Here is a 21,157-nt window from a genome sequence, read left to right on the forward strand (position 1 = left end):
TACTTAAGCATAATTTCTTTAACCCTTTTTAATAAAAACAATAAATATAGAGACTCCCTTTCCTTGTTTTCTAAGCTGCCTGTGTTTGTGAATTCCCTTGATGAGGAAAATTAATTCATCATTTGTGAATTCATACAAACTCCCTTTTGAGTAAAAACAATTTAAACACAAGTTTTTATCAAATAATTCATTAACCATTTGTGGATAAATTCCCCCTGAACCATTTTTATCTTCAAGCAAACACATGTTTCTTCATCGGCCAATTAAGTGATGTTCATTTGTAAAACAATGTTCTATCATTTATTGTTTATCCTGCCTTTGTAAAATAGTTTAAGTAGAAACTCTTCATTTAAGCGGTTTAATACATGCTGTCTGTCATTTCTTTGCAAGAAATATACTGTATATATATATATATATATATATATATATATATATACATATATATATATATATATATATATATATATATATATATATATATATATATATATATATATATATATATATATAATTAAATTATAATTAATTATAAAAAAATTATATATATATATAAATATAATTTTTTGTTTGTTTTTATCTTTGCAACTCCAGTATTTGTTTTTTTGGCTTCTTAATCCATAAAAAATACAATTATATGTGTTTTACCCCAAACCAAGTTGACCACAGAATCCATTTCTGATATTTTTCTGTTACACTGATTTCACCATGGGTTCTTATAGGCTAAACTAAATAAATGTATTAATATCTAGATGTTTTTACCTTGTACAGATGCTTAATGTAATCTGAGATCAATTGCACATGAGTGAATGTGACACTGTGCTATCAGCGTATGAATGAGGTGTTATGTGTTTGCGGCGGAGACAGCAGGAGCTCGCCGATAATAGAAGTAGCAGCCTGCAGTCTGTGTCATGGGCGGCGGTGAGATGCTGCTGGCTGTTGAGCTCATTCAACAGCACTATAGGAGGTCTAAGATTTAAATCCCAGGTGCAGGACCCAGCTTCAAATGCCTTTCTGTCGTGGATGAAATATTGTCTGAGACAAATCCCCTTTTATACTGCATGAAACGGCTGTGTTCTTACTTTTCTGTGTTAATGGTGTTTGTAAGAGTCTGGAGAGGTTCAAGAAGAGGGTTTTACACTTAAAGCAAAATACAGCATTTTTTTTATCGTCCCATCTCACAAGATGGCTTTCCTGAGATATATGTTCATGCATTATGCCCAAATGGGCTAAATTAAATCAAAACAAACATACATGAAAAACCAGAGGAATCTCAACATCTCATGTTTGTGGCATGTCTTCTAGTGCTCATTGAGATCAGTGTGCCCTAATTTGTTGAATGTCACAGGAAATTTATGTTGAAGGCACTCTGTCATTCAAAGGAAGCTGTTTAACCTTGCTAGCTCAGGCACTGGTAGAGATGAACATGACTTTAGTTTGTTTCTTAGCGATCAAAAAGATCGTCCTCAGATTTAGTTATAGGTCACTTTTATGTGCTTTTTCTTTTTTTCCCACCTTCAGTACTGATTTATTGTCACCACTAATTTCTTTTTTCTTCCTATTTTTTTCTCTCCAGAATATGCCACAACATAAAAATGAGCTCCAACAGTACAGACCTACTGACTGCCAGCTCTTCACCACTGGAGGCAGGAACCTACCCGCAATCAAATGCTCTTCATCAAGGAGAAATCAAAGGAGACCCCTGGTCAGCTTTAAATGCGGATACCATCGATTATAACTCCAGTTTTGGGAGCAACCACACTCTCCAAAATGGAACTGACACAAAAGTATTTGATCCCCTGGGTGGTCACCCTGTCTGGCAAGTGGTTCTCATTGTCCTGCTGACAGGCACGCTGTCACTGGTCACTATCATTGGCAACATCCTGGTAGTGGTGTCCTTTAAGGTGAATCGCCAGCTGAAGACAGTCAATAACTACTTTCTTTTGAGTTTAGCTGTGGCAGATCTGATAATAGGGATCATATCCATGAACTTATACACATCTTATCTTATTATGGGCTACTGGGCGATGGGTAACTGGGCCTGTGACATCTGGTTGGCGATTGACTATGTTGCTAGCAATGCATCAGTCATGAACCTGTTGGTCATTAGCTTTGATCGGTACTTTTCAATCACAAGGCCTTTGACCTACCGAGCCAAACGGACCACCAGGCGAGCCGGGATCATGATTGGTTTAGCCTGGTTTGTTTCTTTTGTTCTTTGGGCCCCAGCAATACTGCTTTGGCAGTATTTTGTGGGTGAAAGGACAGTGCCCCCAAATGAGTGTTACATTCAGTTCTTCTCAGAGCCAATTACAACTTTCTGCACGGCTATGGCAGCTTTCTACCTACCTGTGACCATCATGAGCGTTCTTTACTGGCGGATTTACAAAGAGACGCAGAACCGTTCCAAAGAGTTGGCTGGTTTGCAGGGTTCTGTGGGTCGTGGAGGGGTAGGGACAAGGGTTGGGAAGCTGAGGAATGTGCATCAGACCGGCAGTTCTAGAAGTTGTAGTAGTTACGAGCTCACTAGGTTGTCTAAGAAAAAGAGCACATGTCAAGAGCTGGTTGGTCGCTTTCACTGTTGGCATGGGGTTCGTTCTTGGAGACCTGGAAGTATCCGTCAAGGGGACGGAGATCCAGACCAGAGCAGCAGTGACAGCTGGAACAACAATGATGCTGCTGTCTCTTTGGACCACTCCGGTTCCTCAGATGAGGAAGACTGTACCGGGAAAGAGATGATTTCCCAGAGTCACGCAATTTTCTCCATCGTTCTAAGTCTACCTGGTATTAAGGCTGCAGTCAATTCTCAGCTCACGTCGTGTGAGGATTTGGATGGAGTCTCAGAAGAAGATCCTCTGAAAGGTGCTGAGCAAAACCCAGACAGCCTTTCGACTGTCACCTCAAACACCACCGCCGCTAAGGCAAGTGAGGGAATAAACAGTACAGAAAACAGCTACCACCAACAGTTCCGTTCACGCCAGAGTCAATCATTGTCTAAAATCCAGTCCAACTCCAACCAAGGATTTCGGGCTGGTACACCAACAATTCCTACCACTGCATCTGAAAACACCACCACCAACACTGCTTCTAAGTCCCCCACTGTCCCCATTTCCTTTAAAGACGCAGCTCTGGCGAAACGTTTTGCCGCCCGGACTCGGACTCAAATCACCAAAAGGAAGCGCATGTCATTATTGAAGGAGAAAAAAGCAGCTCAAACTCTCAGTGCTATCCTCTTAGCGTTTATCATCACATGGACCCCTTACAACATCATGGTGCTCATTAATGCCTTTTGTGAGGTTTGCATTCCAGACACTCTTTGGGCTGTGGGCTACTGGTTGTGCTACGTCAACAGCACAGTCAATCCCATGTGCTATGCGCTGTGCAACAAGACTTTCCGTACAACCTTTAAGATGATCTTGTTATGCCACTGGGACCAGAAAAAGAGGAGGAAGCAACAGTTTCAGCAGAGACAATCTGTGGTTTTTCACAGACGGATTCCCAGAGATTCAACGTAAAGGAAGGACGATGAGGATGTTTGGTGAAAGAAATAAAAAATTAAACATGGAACCTGGAAAGGAATTTTGTTTCTTAGAGATCCGTCTTGTCCATTTTCGGCTGTTGTGTTTAGTGACAGCAACAAAATGTGGCGATCTCACAGTCTGTTTGTTTCGGTGCATCCATTCAGCAAAGATGTGTGTGAGGGTTAACCTGAGATGAAGTGTAGAAATGAAAATCATTGTGTTGGTTCTCCTTGTAGAGCCCCTTACTATTTTCATGCTACTATACCTGAAGGTGAAAATAAGGGGAAAATAAAAGAAAAGGGCTTTTTAAAATGCATTGCAGGAGAAAAACGAAAGTGCAACTGACACAAATAGAAAATGTCTCTGTGTTACAAGGTCACGGTATCACATCTGTTGTAATTTCTTACTGTGGGTACCTAGATTTGTTATGTACAGAATGATTTTGCATTTCAAACAAATGAAATGTGTCTATAATGTGTTCTTCGGAGCCAAGGTTAGAAACAGGTTGGTGTTTACAGACATCTACATTTTACAGATTTGCAGTAATTTTCTCTTGACTGGCATGTGTCTTTATCAGAACCTCAGTGAATTACCTTTCAGCATGGCTATAGCTTTACTGTGTCTAATGAGATATGACTTTATGAAATTGTGTTCTTATACTTTGTCAGCAAAAAACCATTATGTTTATTACATTTCTCTTTCATTTTCTAAGTGATCCAGAAACATTGAGCCAGTCAAAAAAATATAAATATTTTGATTAAGTGAATAGTGAATATTATGTGTGGCACCACAGTCAGTGAACTGCTGTTGTGTTCAATGTGATTATTGTGATTTGTATGGTGGAGATAATAAGTACATTGGATGTGTTTTTTTGTACTTTTCATTTAAAGTAATGATTATGATGAGACACTTTCATGTACATTTGGCATTTCAAAGTTGCCTAGCTGAGACGTTTTATCAGGCGTATCCTCTTTGATACAACAGAACAACAGTGATCTCTAGTGGTCAAGTTTAAGAAGCGCAGGAACTTGGTATAATATTTTCAGCACTTTTTTTATTACAGTAAATTCAAGCTGTAAACACTTTGGTTTGATAAAAAATTCAACATTTGTTACCTAATTTGAAACCCTGGAATCCTTAGAGATATAAAATGTTGGCTTCTCTTTTCAATTTATGTTTCTGGAACAGCCAATTCTTCAACATGTTCCATTATTCAATTTGTAAATATGGCTGTTATGGTTAACAGAACCACCAGGTTGGTCTTTTAAAACAGTCAGCTAACACCACAAAATAGCCAACAGTCTACATTATTATCATACTTTAATAATTATTGTTTGTATTGCACATTATGTTATTCTTATCTGAGGCAAGTGGCTTTTGCAGTATTTGCTACACATTTTTTTTTACTATAATATTGTGCAAAGGTCACTGAAAATAAAATGTAAACTCTCTTACTAAAGGAAAAATTTATTGATGATGGGTGCAGAAGTCCTGGATGGACTGTCACTGATGTGTTATCAGATGTATTTAAAAAAAAAAAAAAGTCTTTTTGTGATATTTTGCCTGCTCTGAACACAGTGTGATCCAATGTCACAAAACATGATCTATAAAACGTGATTTTTTTAAAAACTTTTCTTTTTATTGTTTTGAATGTAAACTACAAAAATGTTGAATATTTTTTGCCAAGTATGTCAATGATACATTTATTTTAAAACAGTAATAAAAAACAAAGATTTATGAAAATGTATCTGGTCTTAACTCTCCAGAAATTTATTTAAAATTTTAAATTTAATTTTAATCAATTTAATTTCAAATGCATCACATTAAATATTACTTGTATTTTTTAGTAGTTTTTTCTTTTCTTTTTTTCTTTTTAAGAAAAATTCCCGGATTATTTTTTGTAGTTATGAGATTTGTTAATGTTTGGAAAAAATGTTGATCTACAAATTTTAATTCATTCTGGTGCATATTTTGCATTAGACTATTTTAAAATTGTTTCAGACACTATCAGTTTTGGTTGAAAAAAAAAAAGATTTTTACTTTTTGGAGAGCAAAAACAGATTGAAATTTGCTCTTTCAATAAGCTTTAAAAGTTTTTTTTTAGCTTTGTCTTATATTCAGTGTTTAACTCTTTCGTGCATGGGGGTTACTACAATGTACAGCTTAAATAGCAAATATGTGATATATACTAGAATATAATAAGCAAAGAGAAAACGCTCAGTTCCGAAATAACAGTTCAGATTTGGTGTTAAGCTAGATCGTATGAAGACTGATGCTGCTACTTTTGTCACACTATTCTTAGTTCAGAGACATCGTCTCTAACCATGTATGAATCAAGCTGTAGAGACAAAGAAACCACCATTACACCATGAAACCATATCTTAAATGATTTACAATTATTCCTACAAATTACCATGAAATAACATTGATGCTTCTTACTGTAAAAAATTCATAAAGTACCTCTGAGTGGACAGGTAAACATATCTTTGTAGAATTCAAAGATATCACATTTTTTTCTAAACAGCTCCATTTTGTATCCCTAAAGATGAATAAAAACGTAGCTAAAAAAATCCTACCTGTTTTTATCATAATTCATGCATTAGAGGGTTTCTTTCAGTCTGTAACAAAGTTTTTTTTGTGTGTATTAAACAAGATCTGTCTCACTTAACTCTATAATATTTTGATTATTTGTGCTTTTTTTCATGTGATTCTGCAGTCACTTCTGTGTCATGCTGAGAATCCCCAGCTGAAGCTCCTTGACCAATTAGAAAGGACTTAAGTCACACCAGCAGTTTAGAATGTTGAGCTTAAGTTCTGTTTCATAAGATATTCAATTTATTGTTCACCACAACTCCTGTTGCAAAAGACAAACAAATAAACAGGCATCCGCTCTTAGTTTTTTTAATATTTCCTTGTTCCCGTGATGAGGTCTGATGAAGTTGGAGAGGGGAGTCTTGCAGAACTAAAAAGAAGATGAACATGTGATGAGGGAAATACCAACTTCATGTGACCCATGGCTAAGGAGCTGCTCGCAGGAGAAGACAAACACCCGTTTGTGTTGTTTTCCACAGTCAGTCTAGATTCAGTGAGAAGAATCCAGACGTCAGGCAAGTACAGCATATTTTTATATCTAAAAATGTTTACCAAAGAAGGCTAGCATGCTTGTTTTCCCTGTGTATGTGGTAAACGTAACGATAAAGAGTAGAACTATTATAAGTTTGTGACATTTCCTTTCTTTAGGGCGGTGTATGTTAAACAAAAATGGAAGAAAAAATAAGTGTAAGCATTTACATTTTTAACCTAAAAAAGATCAATTAAAGCAGGGGTATGAGTCTTCAGTCATGATTCCTTTAATCATAATCATTGTAGATAGAAGACATGTAGTTTTTAACAACTGAAATCTGTCAACTCATTCAAACTTGTTATTCAAATAAAGTTGTTGTTTTTTTTTTTGTTTGTTTTTTTTTAGTAGGTCGCTTTTTTCTCTGCCATAACAGTAAAGTTTTCAGTCAGGGAAACAAGTTAATATATGTCTTTAAAAATATTTATATTTAAGAACAAATCAAAATTATTTTTTAAGCTTAAGAAAGAAAAGGTTTAGAGCAGGAACTATTTCTCCTGATGATTTGTAAACTCAATTGGTCTTGATGCTTTCTTGATCTGATTGTAAAACCTGGTATTTATTAAATTACAGTAGTTAGTCAAAATATAGGTTTACAACTGCTCTAAGTGTGTTGTTCATCTTTGAAACAGCGATAAACATGATAGAGTTGAAACATTTTACTTACGAGTATGTGTGTATTTCTGTTGTATGGCTGATCTTGTTCGGGTTGTGGTGGAACACATTTTGTATGTCAGTGTAAGCCGTATGATAATAAATCCTGATCGATCCATCAATCTAAAAGACACACCCAAGTCAACAAATGTTTTACCATCTTGTTCCAGGGGTCAACTACTGAAGGTAAAACAAAAAAGGCCATGGGTGAAAGGAAGTGACTTATTTATTTATTTTTTACTATAAGCAAGAATAAATTTACTATTTGTTTTGTTTGTTTACTACCAGCAAAAACTAAACCACAAATTTTTTTTCTTACCTATTAATAGAAAAGTTTGCATAGGACCTGTGCTTACCTTCTGGTATTGTCAAATTTTTTGCCACATTGAATGTTTTCTCAACTATTGGGAATATGAAGGTTAAAATGAAATGCCCTCCTTTCATTCATACCTTCACAGGTTCTCACCCTTCCTGCTAAAGACAGACTGGACATCATGCACACTATTAAAACAGTTGAGACACAGGTTCCCTTTCTCAAAGAAAGCTTCTTCACCACTACCTTCAAAGGAAGGAGGAAGAGCAGTGTTACCCACATCCTCCACAAACAGCAGCACTCACTTATCAATCAGCAGCACTGCATTTTAGAACACCAACAGCACAGTCCTAAGTGGTTTCAACCCAGTCCAGCTGAAAATGAAGAGGGAACAAAAACCCCTGAACACCAGCGCCTGGCTCGCTCCATCAGCAGTCCGTTATGCAAGACACCCGAGCTTGCACGAGCAGATGGGGATAAAAAGGAGGGGCAAAAAGAGAGGAAGGATCAGAGAGAGCGCGAGACCGTGCGTGGGAGGGGGGGTGAGCCTGCTGCTGTCAGTGCCAGTCTCGTCCTCCTTTCATCATCAGCAGTGCTGGGGGAGCCTGCATCATCCTCACAGTTGCCATTAACTGCGGTGAGCCGGCAGCAGGGATTAGCCATCAGTGGGAGAGCTCTGACCAACCAAGAGGCATTAGTAGCAGCCCAGGAGGAGACCCAGCAGGCTCTACCCCGCTACCAACAGCATGGCCTCCTAGCAAAGGGTGTTCGACTGCTCAGGAACATGGGGAACCAGGATACCAAGCACAAAAAAGGAGCAGGAAGTGGCGGAACAGCAGGGGATGTCTCCTGTGGCGGTGAGGCTGATGAGAGAGAGCTGGACAAACAATTTAAAAAGTCCCAAAGTAAGCTAAGCAAAGCAGGAGCGGAACCCAGTGGGAAAAAGAAACCAAAATCTGAGTCAAAGGGTTCTGTTTTTTCTGGCATGAAGATCAGGAAGAGTCTATCCAGGGTAAAAGTACCCACTAAGGATGACATGATGGAAGACAAGGGATCGGCACAAGTGGGCAAGATGGAGGTCAAGTCTGGAGCGGAATCGAGCTTTTTGGCAGATGAGACGTTTATGCTTTCTGACGAAGGGGATGTAAGCCCGTTAAATGAAGACAATCGAGAGTCTGTGGAGGGATTTGGCCGGAAGATAAGCTCAGAGTCAGACGCTGACCTGTACAGTTTTCACTCAGCAGCAGCAGAAACTGAGGACCTGCTCTCTGACATTCAGCAGGCCATTCAAAACCAGTGTGAGGCCAATGGGAGGGGAACAGGAACACTGCCCAGAGCTTTAAATGATAGCCTGGCCTCTGAAATGGGTAAAGTTCCTGACACAAAACCTCCTCAGCTCTTTAATCTAGACAAGAGAGGATTCTCCTTCCCAGCTAGCAGTGAAAGTTTAGATCAACTGTTGCAGGATAAAAAAGATGAGAATGAAAGTGACATACCCACATCAAGACATTCATCTGGTGAGAGCAGTCTTCTGTCTTCAGCTTTGAACACAGAGAGAAGCAGCGACAGCCTTTTTCCAAAGACTAACAGCACTTACAGCTTCCAAGACACTACTGTCACCACCTCATATGAGAGTGCTGAGGAGCCCCAAGATGACCTGGAAAGTCCTGCAGAAAAACCACAGCGTTGTCACGGCAATCCAACCTCACAGAGCAAAAGCGTATGTGTGCCTTCTGTCCATTTAGACCCAGCTTTTTCAGGAACAGCCCCAATTGGGACACACAAGAGTCTAAGCAGCATGGACCTTTCTGTTGATCGGGATGAAGGGGACAGCGGGAAACGAGACTTCCTATCCCTCACAAGGAGAAAAAGTAGCATGTCTATAAGCCACCTGATGCCAGATAGCCCTCCTGTTTCTGAGTTGAGACGAACATCTGCAACTTCCTCTTCAACTGTCAAACTCTACCCCCCAGTCCACCCCTCATATGTTAAGACGACAACCAGACAGCTCACCTCTCCCATTGGTTCCCCCATCACCAGTCCCAATGTGCCAAGGAAAGCGAATGCCACCGCTGCTTTGAGTTCCAGCAAAGCTGAGGGGTTGGCAAAGCGAAAACAGCGTTCATGCTCCATTGATGGCCCCCACAGCATCTTTGCTGACTGGTCTACAGAAGCCGATGACCTGGCAGGACATCAGCCTGATGTGTCTAAAGCCCCAGAGTCCCAGAAGAGTCCCACAGGTGGAAGTTACTGGACACTAGGCTCCAAGAGAGCACAGTACGGGAGGAAGACCTCCACTTCATCTACACCCTACCTGGATGTGTTTTCAGGTGAGTCACAAGTAAAACATTTGATTTGTATGTCTTACTTTAAATCCCTGTAGAGATGAGACTCAATCTTACATTTATACATTTATAATCCCAAACAAAATCTATAGCAGCAAAGCACATACATCCCTTTAATCCTGGGCTTGATGTGACCCCTGTTTGAGTGGCTCCAACATAATTGTAATATTTATTTGCAGCTTATTTTTTTTTGTTTAAATATGTTTGTTTGTTTAATTCATTTTTTTTTTTCATTTTTATTTTAACATTTCATTTAACATTATATCTTAACGTTTTGTCCCTTTAACTTTTAGTATTTATAAACTACATCATCTAAATTTAAAGGGGATGGGATAGTGGGAAATTTGGTAGGTAATGCATTCAGAGTTTACTTCTCCCTATAGTATAGTATAAAATAAAATAGAAGAATTTTGCTCTAAGCTAATTTTCCAAAAACAATTCATGTTCTAAATCAAACACTGTCACATAAACATCAACCAGAATGTGGCTGTATTAAGAACAGCAATGCATACAAAATATGCTTTATTTAAAAATATGATGTAGAATATTTTAGCATGGTAACCCCTAATTTGAACAAAAATAAATAGCAATATTCCTTGTTGTAGGTACACATAGTTACACACGCATAGTACACAAGTTAATTTCCCATTTTTCCTTTTTCTTTTTTCTTTTTTGGTAAGAATTTTTCATCCTCTAAAGCACGTGTCAAACTCAAGGCCCGCGGGCCAAATGTGGCCCGCCATGTCATTTTATGTGGCCCGCAAGAGCATAAAAGTTTTTAATTTTTTAGAATAAAAAATAAAAATTAGTATGTATTTCTATATATCTAGGGAGAAACTGACTTGAAATCTCAGATTGGGCAACTATACATTAGGACTTAAACACTGTCCATATAATCTAACCTGTGAGAATCAAACTTAAAAGGATTTATGTTAGAGTAACAAGCAAACAAATGTTTTCTATGCAACTGTAATTGTCACTTTAAAAAGTTATAGTAAATAAATAATGAGTTATTTAACATTAAGGAGTAGTTACGTTTATTTTTCATTACATTTAGTTACATGTTTTAGTTATATCTGGCCCTTTTAAGACAGCCGCCGTGTTGATGTGGCCCTCAGTGAAAATGAGTTTGACATTCCTGCTCTAAAAGTTGGTATTTATGCAGAAATATATTTTCAATTATAAACCTGTGAATATTCAGTTTACAAAAACGATTTTTAGTTCACAATATAACTTGTTCAAGAAGATGCTCAGCTATGAACATGATGTGCATAAATACAGTCTGATGGTTCCTAATGCTGTGTGTTGTTTACGCTGACAGGAACTCAGCTGTCATCTAAAGGCTGTCTGTGTTCATAAATCAGAAAGACGAAACCTACCCCCCCACCACCCTACAAACTACTGCAGACTGTTTTAAGAAGTACACAAATACCTGCATAGTGGACACCAATAAACACTAGTGAAAGATTAAGATGCAATCAACTTATGACATATATTGCATTTGAATTTCATCAGGTAAACCCTCTCTTTCAGCTACTGGAAAATTATATTTTTCTGCAAATACCACAAAGTGGTATTTGCAGAAATCTATGTATATATATTTTTATTGTATGCAATTTAAGTGGAAGGACTGAAGGTTAGATGGAAAGCTTGAAATATAGTTTTAGGGCTCTTTACATAGAATATAGAATGTTTTATTTTAGATTAAAAAAAAAGAAACTGATCAATTTCTTTTAAATATTTTTTATTGCCTATGTTTTCTATTAATATAATCTGGAATACTAGAGTGTATCCAGAGATTTTCCAGTCATGGGACTTTGATAATTGGTTTGGTCTTGTCCTCAACTGACAAGATTAACAGAAAAAAGGAGGGTAAAAAAAGCCAAATGATCCACAGCAAAAGAAACTGACTCTCATTGTTTTTCAACTCGACCTTTTTTTTCTCTTTAATTTCATGCACCACACAATTACATATGTGCACATGCATGGTCACCATTGCTAAAAAATTCACTGTTTGAGCAGATCAAGGAGCCATTTCCTTTTGAGTTCAAGCATTTCTCTTTTTTTACACACAAAAGAAGATAATTTCAAATGTTAAGGTGTCTTCTCTTGAAAATCACATGGCAATTTTAGAACTGTTTGCACATCCCAGTAACACCACCTCCCATCACCTACGCGTTACTGGTGTGAGCTCACTTTGCACATGTAGGTGTTCAATTATCACATCCAAATCTGAAATGTGCAATGATCACTAAAGTATAAAAAAGAGAATTGGGAGTTTGAGCACTTTTGTTCCTCTCTTGGCAGGTCGCACGCTGTTGGACAGACTTTGTTTGCATCATGGAGGCGAATCTGTGGAGACTGAAGCAAAGGAACTATGTCAGCGAATGATTGCTCATGGCCTGTTGAACCCCTTTAGCGACAGCACAACCGAGCACCACAGTGACGGCACTGTCTCAGTTATCTTCAATGTGAGTCTTCTCTCATCCACTGCTGGATGTTAAAGGACATTCAGTTTATTGGAGCAGATACAGCTTGTTTTTTTAATGCCATTTTTTATTAATGCACGCAACAATTTAAAGTCTGGGTTGGAAGACAACTATGCCTCATCTTGCCTATCTATGGAATTTCATTTATTTCAAAACACTATAATGTAAACTGATGTGAAAACACAGTTTGTGAGTTATGCTCTATTTACTGTGCCGTGATGACAGTCATTACCTGAGAAGTGATCCATCTTGACTGAGTGCCCATGCGAACATTGTTTTTATGAATCATTTATTCTCCTTTCTGCCAGGGCCATGCTTAACACTAATGCATTACACTATTCTGCTCAGTCGTTCACTAATCTCTGTTCTTCAGGCTCCTTTTAAAATCCATTCGTCTGTTTGTGAATCTTCCTAGCTTTAATAGGTTCCATTTTAGGGAAAATATCTTGATTTTAAGACATAAAAGTAGACAAAAGGATCAACCTTAAGCTTAATGCATTTAAGACTGAGTGGCAGCACAGAAGATGAATAATCTTAAGTTTTACTTAGTCCTTTTTATTTTCTAAAACTTAGAATTTAAGAATATTTAGTTTACACATATGCCAGTTGCACAATGCAACTCCTTTATAGATATAAATGCACATGATGACACTGGGTTTGTACAAAAATTCATAAAATAAAAAATAAATATGCCATCCACAGACATAAACCTTTGTTTTTATATAATTCTTAATAGTGATTAAAATCAGGGTTTTGGTTTTTTTTTTTTTTTTTTGCTTATTTACTGTGCAGCAGCAATTGTGGTGCAGAATCTGCAGTTGAGTGACAACACTGAAAATGCTTTGCAATTATGATTAAAAGCTAGTCCCAGGGACTTGTATATGTTCAGACATTTCCTTGCATGGCTGCATAAATGGTACTCTCTCTGACACAAAATCTCATGCACACTCAAACTCACAATTGTGCTTGTGTAGACCATCTGCTGACCGTGTTATGCAATGGCTCCACGTGCCTTAGGCTTAGGCTTGTATTTGCCAGCAAAAAGCTCATCATGTCAGGATTGGACAGAATACTCCCCACTATGGTCTTGCCCTGAAGTCATTGCATTATTCAGGCATGGCCATAAATAACGTCTGTTGTTGCATATAGACTAGAAATCTCAGTGTTCTCGTTTTATTTTATAAGCCTAGATGCTTAAAAAGCTTGAAAATGTGAACACTCTCCTTTTTAGGTTTCATTAATTTAAGCCATATCTTTGCTTTCCTACTTTCTTTTTCATGTTGTCCTTCATTTTACAACCTATTTAAAGTAATAAATCAATTTCTTCTTTCAATTATTTGTTTTTTTCTGGACCAATTAAATGTAATTCAGGTGTTTTCTTGCACCAAAATGACAAAACTCCATGAGCTGGATTTAGTGATTTAGAGTAAATTAGCATTTTTGGACCCCATATAAATCAATCCCCCCACTTCACTTATGTCAAAACATTGTTTAATGGAGGCATCCTTTTGAGTGGCATGAGTTTACATCCCTCTGGCATTGTACTGGGTGAGTAAAAGCTTGTGAGTTTCATTTAGCTGCAGATCAGGTTTCTGGAGTTGATGTTGCGGAATTTGGTCAGAAAAAGAACTTTGAGATTGTAATATAAGATTCAGCCTGTTGAATAATGTTAGGCCACACATTTTGGATCGGGGAAAAAGTGGTGTTTATGCTCACATGATTAGTCCCCATCTTTATACTAAACAATAATTATGCAAATTGTATTTAGAAAGGGTATCGTTTTCGTTGTATCCGTGTTTTTACAAAGGATTTTCATAAATCAGTGGCTTCTCGACTGACAGGAAAGCCATCAAATTTCCATGTCCAAGGCCGTTTGAAGGATTCTTAAAGGATGCTCTTAAATTATGAGGGAGCCAAAAACCCTGTGCATGCGCTTCATGTGGTCCTAAAGTCTGACAAAGCTTAAATAAAAATAAATGAATAAATCTGTCAACTTGAAAAGAAGTTGAACCACCAAGCATGAATAAATAAATAAAGCAGTCTCCAAATAGAGAAACGTGAGTTTTACTGTAAATAACGGAGTTGTGCCATCTGCTCTAAAATCTGCAGAAGATATTTCCCAGATTGGGAATATTTTAATAAGGAAATGTCATTTAGAGTGCTGAGATGTCATAAAAACACTGAAGCACAAAAATATTAATTTCATGTTTAAAATACAGTAATGCTACTTAAATAAAATCTAATAAAATAAAAAGACCACACTACTCTTTATAGAGTGAGAAAGTAATTTATGAATCCATCAAAGGCCTGAGACATCATATCACTCCTGAATTTCAGTTTTATAATTACTGCTGCAAAATATGGGAAGTTAAAAAGGTTAAAAAAAAAAACCCACTGGTGACCCAAAAGCAAACACCACCTCATTAGACTTTTACGACTTTTCTGAAATCGGAAAACTGTTTCCTGGATGTTGCCTTCACAAGGGGGATTAAGCTCACTTTGTGGAAATGTGCATTATAACCCATAGATGTATTGCATCATAAGCATAAATCTGTGTTTCAGTGTTTCCAACTGTCTCCATATAATGACTGTCATATTTTAAACTCCTTCACCTGACAGACAACCCTGTAATATTAATGATGGGAAATTGTGTCTTTTCTTCTGGCAGCTGTCTTTATGAGTTTCATTGAACTTGTCAGGGGTTCAGCGTGGATTTATGGTTCATGAATCCTCAAAAATGTACGCTTCATGATTTATTTTTAATGATCTACAGTCTATTATAGCTTCACTTTTCTCTCATGCTTTGGATACTATTTTTGTCTTGAGTTTTAGATTGTTATCTTGAGGCAAGCTCTATGTGCAAACATAAATTTATGTTTAACTTTTCACTTTTCTATTTACCCCATTTTACTTTCAAGGCCAAGGTTGTTCCATATTACAGGTCATAAAAATGTGAAGGCTTTCCTTTAATTTACAATAAACATTGCCGCTATATTGGGATAGAATTTTAACATGCATTAACACAGGTTTTTTGTTTTTCTCTGACCAAATTGAATATTACATTTTTTTTCGTTTCTTAGTTTTCTATTATTTTTTTATTATAAAACTGTCTATGAAATGTAATCAAAAGCTCGGATAATTATATTTTTGTATTTTAAACTGAAATTAGGAGGAGCAGCTGTACACCTGGGCCTCTGTGGGCCTCCCAGTGTCCTCTCACCTGTGGGATCTCTATGGGGGACGAACCTCAGGCCGCATACAAAGTTTAAGATCTTCTTTGCATCGATCTACAGCTAAGTCACCCAGTGCAGGACACTTTCAGGTTGGTTATACCCTTTTGTATTGCAATTAATAAAATTTAATTAATTGGTGGTGTGTTTGGATAATGTAGAGGGAAAACTCCTAAAATCTCCTAAAATGATTAAAAAAAACTTTAAAACGTGCAGGTTACTTGCAAAGTATACACAAATGTCAAAAGAAGGCAGCAATCCACATTAGCAAAAACAATTGTATTTTTTTAGTGTCTTTTTTACCTTTTTTGCTTATTTACATGTTTTCTTTTTTAGTAGTTCTCATCATTGTTCAGTTTTTCTTATTGCAGATTTTGATGGAGATGACAGCTTACCAAGAATAAAACTTGATTTAAAGAATTGACCAATTGAAAAAAAAAATTATTTATGAAATATGATGTCAAATTATCTAAAAGAGTTTATTTTCTTTTTTTTTTTTACTTTTGGACCTCTATATTTTTAACTCAGGCTTTTCCAATAATGCCATTCCTTGCTTGTCCCACTAGAGGTCAGGCTTGCTTTGATATTGATGTGACACCATCTGGCCACTCATTAGAAATGAAATGATAAAACAAAGGGAAAGCTTCAGTGCCAGTCTTACTGAGCATGGGCTCAAAGATGGAGTGATGTGACCACAGCTCAGGAATGTGTTTAAGGAGACATCAACACTCCCATGCGAGGCCCAGTAAGACTCTCTGTCTCTGGGGTCAAATCTCTTGGTATCCCCTCATCCCTGCTTTAACCATGCTGGAGCCAGAGGTCTGACTGAGTCTAGACTGCCGACTTTTAGAGCCTCCTTTAGTACATATCTTTGTTATAGAGCTTTGTGACTTGTTGAATTGGTCATGTTTTTAACGAGAGCATCAGATTTTGTTTGAAAGTCCATGGCGATCGAGTTTGATGTTTCATGTTTCCCAGGTTTCTTTGTTTTCAGTTTATGCTTTTTTATTGCATATAAAACATATGTGTTTTCCCTTCTATTAAAAATGTTTTTGTGCTTCACTGACAGACAGAATCAAGCTGGTTGAAGGCGGCGCAGTCATCCTCCGAGGATGAAAATGGCCTCATCCCTCAGCTGGAACGGACAGTTGATGATCTGAGGATTGAGGTTGCTCTGCTGCAGGGACAACAGGCATCCTCAGAAAAGAACAATGGTGAAAATATGGGAACTCTGGGGAATGGACTCCAAAAGGCAGCCCACATGAGGGTGGCGCGACAGGAGAAGAGGAGCCAGGAGGTCGCTGTTCAGACCCAGCCTGTAGAGGAGGGGTTGAGGTTGGATGTTCCTTTGAGTGGAGGGTCAACCTCTGCTTCATCTTCCGTTTCCAATTCTGCCAATGCCTTTGTGTGCACGTGCCAGCAGAGGCAGCAGAGTGCCACCCAGTCTAGCCCTCCCCCACCTCCACCACCACCACCTCCACCGTCAGGTTTTGGACCCCCTCCACCTCCACCTCTTCCTGGTGTTGCACCCCCTCCACCTCTTCCTGGTTTTGGACCTCCTCCACCTCCCCCACTTCCTGGTGTTGCACCCCCTCCACCTCCACCACTTCCTGGTTTTGGACCACCACCCCCACCTCCTCCCCCGCCAGGACAGGGCCCACCACCTCCTCCCCCTCCACCTGGAATAGGCCCCCCTCCCCCAGCTCCAGGCTTTGGCCCTCCACCGCCACCAGGCCCCATGCCGATGCCCCAGGAAGCAGCCCCTGCCAAGGCAGTGATAGAGCCCCCCAAGCCAATGAAGCCACTTTACTGGACCCGCATACAACTGCATGCGAAAAAGTAAGCAAAGATAGATATGCATCATTTGCACAAACATTTTCAACAGTAGAGATTTCAGAGGAAGCTTGTCCACTTTAGATAAAGATCGGCCACATGCGGAGATGGTAATGGAGATGCTAACCTTGTGGAAAATAAAAGTGATGCAGGCCAAGCATTGTGGTCAGCCAAGACTTGACTTGAACCAGCTTTTCTTTCCTTATATGGTTTGGTAAACTGACTGCGAGAAAATCTAGAATTACACAAAATTTTGTTTACATGATAACGAGGAACTTGATATTGAATTTGCCGGCGGATTTCTCAAGTTTGTATATTTTTACTTTACAAATGTTAACAAGTAGATTATCTGTGTATTTTTCACCATATAGTGACAGATTCTAAGTCTATAATTTGTGCATTATTAATTCATATTTCTTTAATCTTTAGAAACACTGGCCCACTGGTTTGGGAGGAAATTGAGGAACCATCTGTAGACTTTGGAGAATTTGTGGAGCTCTTCTCCAAAACTGCTATTAAGGAGAAGAAGAAGCCTATTTCTGATACAATCACCAAGTCAAAAGCCAAACAGGTACACATGTTCTGTATTAAAATTTAAAATGAACCTCATTTTCAAATGATTTTATAATTTTTATATCAGCAATATTTACATGCATCAAGTCGAAAATTCTCTGGGGCTTTACCAACCCTCACTCTTTCTTGTTCAGTTCCTTTCCATTTTCCTCCTCACTTTTACTCCAAAGTCACTTTGAGTGGCAGGAGGAACTGCTGTAGCCAGACAGTTATTATGTGGTGTGAGCTCAGGCTCCCAACCTACTCCCTTGTGACCATCTAGTGGCACCAAGCCAATGACTCGCGTGCGGTGAGGAAACCTCATGGCCATGATAACTGCTGAGAGAGGGTGGGAAGGGGTAATGGGAAATAAGTTGGGGCGCAAGGAGCCTTTGAGTTGCATTTCATGGTGTGGTTCCTCCCAATGCACTTTGTTTATGCTTTAGTTTAATGGTCAGACTTGCTCACTTCCCCAGCACGCACCATCTGTCCATCAATTTAGTCAAGCATTAAATCTATGATTTTAAATTTGGCTTTGTTAAAAAGGAACATTTCTTTTTAGTGTGATTTAATTTGACTTTTTTAAATAGCAGCTAGTGTTTTTACAATGAAAGAAAATCTAATTTAGACTCAGAGAGGACAGTTATATGCAGAGACTAGTGTCAGACATCAACAACGATGAGAAATAATCTAAAATATTGGAAATAATACATCGGAGTATAGAAAAGGAAGTAAAATTTTGTTCCATTGGACATAAGTAGATTCAGATCAGTTTTTAAAGACTCACTCCAAGGAAATTCCTGTTTTCGAGCATGTTCTTGTGGCATTGTCTTATGATGGTCATGTATAGAGAAAATTAAGGTTAAGTTTGTGTTGATGACCATTTCTTTATTCAAACCGCTGGGAATCAGGGAAAGGGGAAAAAAAGTGGTTGGAAAAAGCCTGTAGTTGTGACATAGGTGCTCCATCTACATATTTGTTTTCATCGTCCAAGCTCCAAACTTAACGGCTGTTCACCCTTTTTGTTGCACTGGTAATGTGAGCTTGGGGTTATGATTGGCTGTGAGCTAGTGGGAGAGTGTGTACACAAAGGATTGATGGAAAAGGGGCGAGCTTTCTGTTTAGAGATTTAAGAAACATTGCTTATTTTTTAAAATGCATGAGGGGTACTAGGATGTTTTTGGCGCATTTATACCTGCATTGATGAGGTTTAACATTTTAAAATGGGGCAAAATCGGTTGGATATCCATAACTTAGTTTGAAAATCCAGGTTTTTAGGAACTATTCCAGATTTTCTTTATTAAACTACACAGCTAAATCTTAAAATCCTAAAGGTATGTTTATCCGGTTTCAGTTTATATTAGGCTACAGCACTTAACTTAAGACCCAGTCAGTTACCAAATAACATTTTACTAAGAAACGGCTCCTCCCTTAACTTCTTGCTTGTCTTGTTGGCACATTTTGCTAATTCTCAGTTTTTCTTTTCTGTTGTTGTTGAAGACCTTCATTCTCTATTAGTACATACACCATTTACTCCTCCAAATATACATTCCAACATATACACACATACATGCACACACACACCCTCACAAACACACACACATTTCACAAGGAAGGTGGGACCTTGAACCATCTGTCCCCTACCCCATCCCTGGTAGGGGGAACTGGGCCTTTGGCAACGGTGGCCGCGTCCCCCAGGTGCTGGTTTTCTGGGCCCGGCAGTGCTCTCTCCACGCAGGGAGAGGGATCCCTGAGCTCTCCAAGGTCCAAGAGCCGGGGATCGCATCACACCTGAGCCAGGGGTATCCGTGTTCCTGTGGTGTGGGTTCTGGTCCTTGACCCTGAGTGCCGGGCCTCGCCAAATTTCCAACTGTGGGTGAGCCTGGTCGGGCCATGTTTACAACATCTCTTGTGGACACCTCTTCTCTTGTGTGCCCTCCTCCTGGGCGGGAGCGGCTGGCCCCTGCCTTGCTCCTTCCTGGACCCACCGTGGGCGAGTGGGTGGCTGCCTGGAGCGCGGAGCGGGTCTTCCTTGGGGGGCCCTTGCCCGTACCTGGGGTGGGGTGGGAGGATGCCCAATCCTCCTGGGTGGTGATGAGGGCGCTTGTCTGGGGCTGTGGGCACTCTTCTCGGGTGGGGCTCGGCGCTGGGCCCTCCTGGAGCGGTGGAGGGGCTGGTCTTCTGGTTGGGCCGGGGCTGCGCTCTCTGTCCCTCCGTGCCTCCCTGCTCTCTGGCTCTGGGGGCCTCGGGGTGGTTTAAGATCGGGGTGGGTCCTGCTGGCCCTGGCCCGGGTGGTGGATGTGGTCACCCGGGGTTGGTTGTTCTCTGCTTACTTCCGAGTGGCATTGGGGGGTTCTGGCTACCGCACCTGGAGTCTTGGTGTGGGAATGGCTGGGAACTTTCCCTCCTTCTTTTCACATTCCACCATCCATTTTAGAAGAACATAAACACTCACCTGAGCCCAGGTGTTAGCTCACTTTTGCACAAACACTTTGCGTGATTGAATGAAATATTTCACACTAGTTGGTTTGAAGGCATAAGTGTGCGTGTGTGAACACTATCTGTATTGTGTATATGTGGACATTTTTGCAGCCAACAGGTGTGTTTATAACATTTGAGTGTGTGTGTGGACAGGCCCCGCCCCTTCTGGATTTGTATTACATCTGAACCTGACCGTATTGATAAACATCCAGTAACTTGTTGCTTTATTTTGCTTCATGGTTTTACCCCCCCCCCCCTCCTTATAATCACCCTTCTACCCCCTCTCTCTAACATCTCTCTTTTTTCTTTTTTTTCTTTTTTCTTTTTTTTTTTGTACTTGTCCTGTCCAACAGCTAGGCAGGCAGATGAGAGCTGAGGGCCTCTTGTGTTGGACATATTTTACTTTAACAAGAGGGGTTATTAATCTTCAGACAATACCAAAGGTATGACTGAATAAACCCCTTTTGTAATTGAGGCCAAACTTTATTCATTTCAACCATGTTTGAAAATCTTTGGTGTTGGACCGGACGGAAAAGGAAAGAAGGGAAGAAGAGAGAGGGATGTTAGAGAGGGGGGGGGGGGGGGTGATAGTGAGAGGGGGGGTAAGACCATGAAGCAGCA

At 39.2% G+C, this 21,157-nt stretch overlaps 2 protein-coding genes across 6 annotated transcripts in view; both read left to right on the forward strand.

Annotated features, from left to right (window-relative positions):
• chrm3a (cholinergic receptor, muscarinic 3a) overlaps positions 1-5,265 on the forward strand; it is a 98,440-nt gene extending 93,175 nt beyond the window's left edge. The window contains exon 3 of the mRNA XM_011484363.4: positions 1,574-5,265. Within this exon, the coding sequence (XP_011482665.1) occupies positions 1,593-3,512 (1,920 nt within the window). The 5' untranslated portion in view covers positions 1,574-1,592 and the 3' untranslated portion in view covers positions 3,513-5,265. The remainder of the gene's footprint in view (positions 1-1,573) is intronic.
• Positions 5,266-6,266: 1,001 nt separating this feature from the next.
• fmn2a (formin 2a) overlaps positions 6,267-21,157 on the forward strand; it is a 45,318-nt gene continuing 30,427 nt past the window's right edge. For 4 of the 5 annotated variants that reach the window (XR_013647868.1, XR_013647869.1, XM_078932173.1 and 1 more), the window contains exons 1-6: positions 6,268-6,625; positions 7,752-9,936; positions 12,259-12,422; positions 15,610-15,762; positions 16,740-17,509; positions 17,933-18,074. Coding sequence is in view for 3 of the 5 variants with exons in the window: in XM_078932173.1 (XP_078788299.1) it covers positions 7,788-9,936; positions 12,259-12,422; positions 15,610-15,762; positions 16,740-17,509; positions 17,933-18,074 (3,378 nt within the window). In the remaining 2 variants the exon portion in view is untranslated. Of the gene's footprint in view, positions 6,626-7,751; positions 9,937-12,258; positions 12,423-15,609; positions 15,763-16,739; positions 17,510-17,932; positions 18,075-21,157 lie in introns of all 5 variants that reach the window. The other variant, XM_023963112.2, reaches the window with a different exon arrangement.

The sequence above is a fragment of the Oryzias latipes genome, chromosome 15, assembly GCF_053564925.1.
Source record: "Oryzias latipes strain Hd-rR chromosome 15, Olatipes_Hd-rR_3.1".
NCBI lineage: Eukaryota > Metazoa > Chordata > Actinopteri > Beloniformes > Adrianichthyidae > Oryzias > Oryzias latipes.